The 1,701-nt window shown below is 42.3% G+C and overlaps 1 protein-coding gene across 1 annotated transcript; it reads left to right on the forward strand.

The window, feature by feature from the left end:
- Nucleotides 1-719: 719 nt before the first annotated feature.
- On the forward strand, nt 720-1,318 carry LOC101396498 (beta-defensin 103A-like). The gene is given in 2 exon segments (XM_014795409.2): nt 720-774; nt 1,170-1,318. Coding segments are annotated over 2 exon segments (204 nt in total).
- Nucleotides 1,319-1,701: the final 383 nt, after the last annotated feature.

Raw genomic sequence — 1,701 nt, forward strand, 5'->3', positions numbered from 1 at the left:
CGATGAAGGAAAACAAGACAGCTTCTTGACTCATGAATTTGGCAGTTCAGGCAATGATGAAGTGTAAACTGTGTTTCACCCAATGATATCTCCCTGTCGTGGTCAAGGGGCATGGAGTCGAGGCCTCCGCAATGTAGTTCATTTTTCCTCCCTTTACTTATCACCTAAAGATGATCCTGTTTTATCTCAGTTTCAAGAATATGTGTACAGGCTCACAGTGTGACCCAGACTAAGTTCACCCCTAGATTGTGAATATGTCCAAGGCTGGACTGATGTGGTTCTCAGGTGGTCCTCAGGTTTTTCCAGGACTTTAGAAGGTTGGCAGAAAGCTTAGAAGTACCACAGTGGGGACAAGTCAGCTCCAAGCTACATGCACTAGGACTGTTTTCAAAAGGAGGAAAATTTTTCCTACTTATATCTACAACCAGTCCTGGTTCAGACCTGGACAAACTCCTGGAGCCTAGAGGGTATTAGAATAACCATATGCTCATAATAAATTTTGCTTCACCCATTAGATTTGTCACTAACTCCTGGGTCAGTGGGCATGGTCTGTGTGGCAAGTGACATTAGCATGAAGCATCAGGAAACACACCATATTGTCATCACTGTAATAATACAGGAATTGAAGCCATTGCTTACTTCTACCTGTGTCTGAAGGCTTTAAAGGGAATGAGCACATCTCTCCATCCAGTCACATGGTGCTATGAAGCCTGTCAGTCATGAGGATCGATTACCTTCTCTTTGCATTGCTCTTCTTGTTCTTGATGCTGTTCCAGGTAAGATGGGTGGGGAAATGAGAGGGCTGAAAGAATTGAGAAATTACCATTCAGAGCCAGTCCCTCTCCATTCTTCAGGAGAACATTAGACAACCTGGATTTGTCATATGGGAAAGAAACAACACTTTTGTTTTTTTTCCTGACGAGGATCATCAAGAACCTTAAAGCAGCTTTTCCAGTCTTTTCTGACCCACCCTGAAGAGACTAAACAGCCCACAAAACCGCCTCTTCATGGGAAGACTATTATACGTGTTAATTAGAGATGAAATAAGTGATGTAAAAACATCAATGCCAACAGGAAAGATTGATGTTATCTGAGAACAGAAGCACAGACTTCCATTGTATTAGCTTAGTGGTTACTAAAACTTACCTGTGGGTTCTCTATCCTTATTGCAGGTAATGGAGGAATGGTAAAGGCAGTACAAAAGTATTATTACAAAGTAAAAAATTGTCGGTATGATGTGCCTGGCTGCCTTACAAGGGAGGAACAGATCGGCCACTGTTCTCTGGGATGATAAAAGTGTTGCCAAAAAAAGAAATAAAAAGTATAACAACATGATGAGAATGTAGGAAAGTGTGAAAATGCCTCCTTCAAGTTTATAGACACAAAATCCAATTATATATATTTTTCAAATAATTGGAAGTTCTTTCATCTTCTTTGTGTGTGTGTGTGTGTGTGAGGAAGATCAGCCCTGAGCTAACATCTGCCAATCCTCCTCTTTTTGCTGAGGAAGAATGGCCCTGGGCTAACATCCGTGCCCAAACACAGCCCATACTCAACATTATATGGGACACCACCACAGCATGGCTTGACAAGCCGTGTGTCGGTGCTCACCTAGGATCCCAACCCCAGGCCGCCAAAGCAGAACATACGTACTTAGCCGCTACAGCACTCTGATGGACCTTTCATTGTCTTTTTTAAAAA

Source organism: Ceratotherium simum, chromosome 28 (assembly GCF_057802395.1).
Source record: "Ceratotherium simum simum isolate JZ-2026a chromosome 28, ASM5780239v1, whole genome shotgun sequence".
Classification (NCBI taxonomy): Eukaryota; Metazoa; Chordata; class Mammalia; order Perissodactyla; family Rhinocerotidae; genus Ceratotherium; species Ceratotherium simum.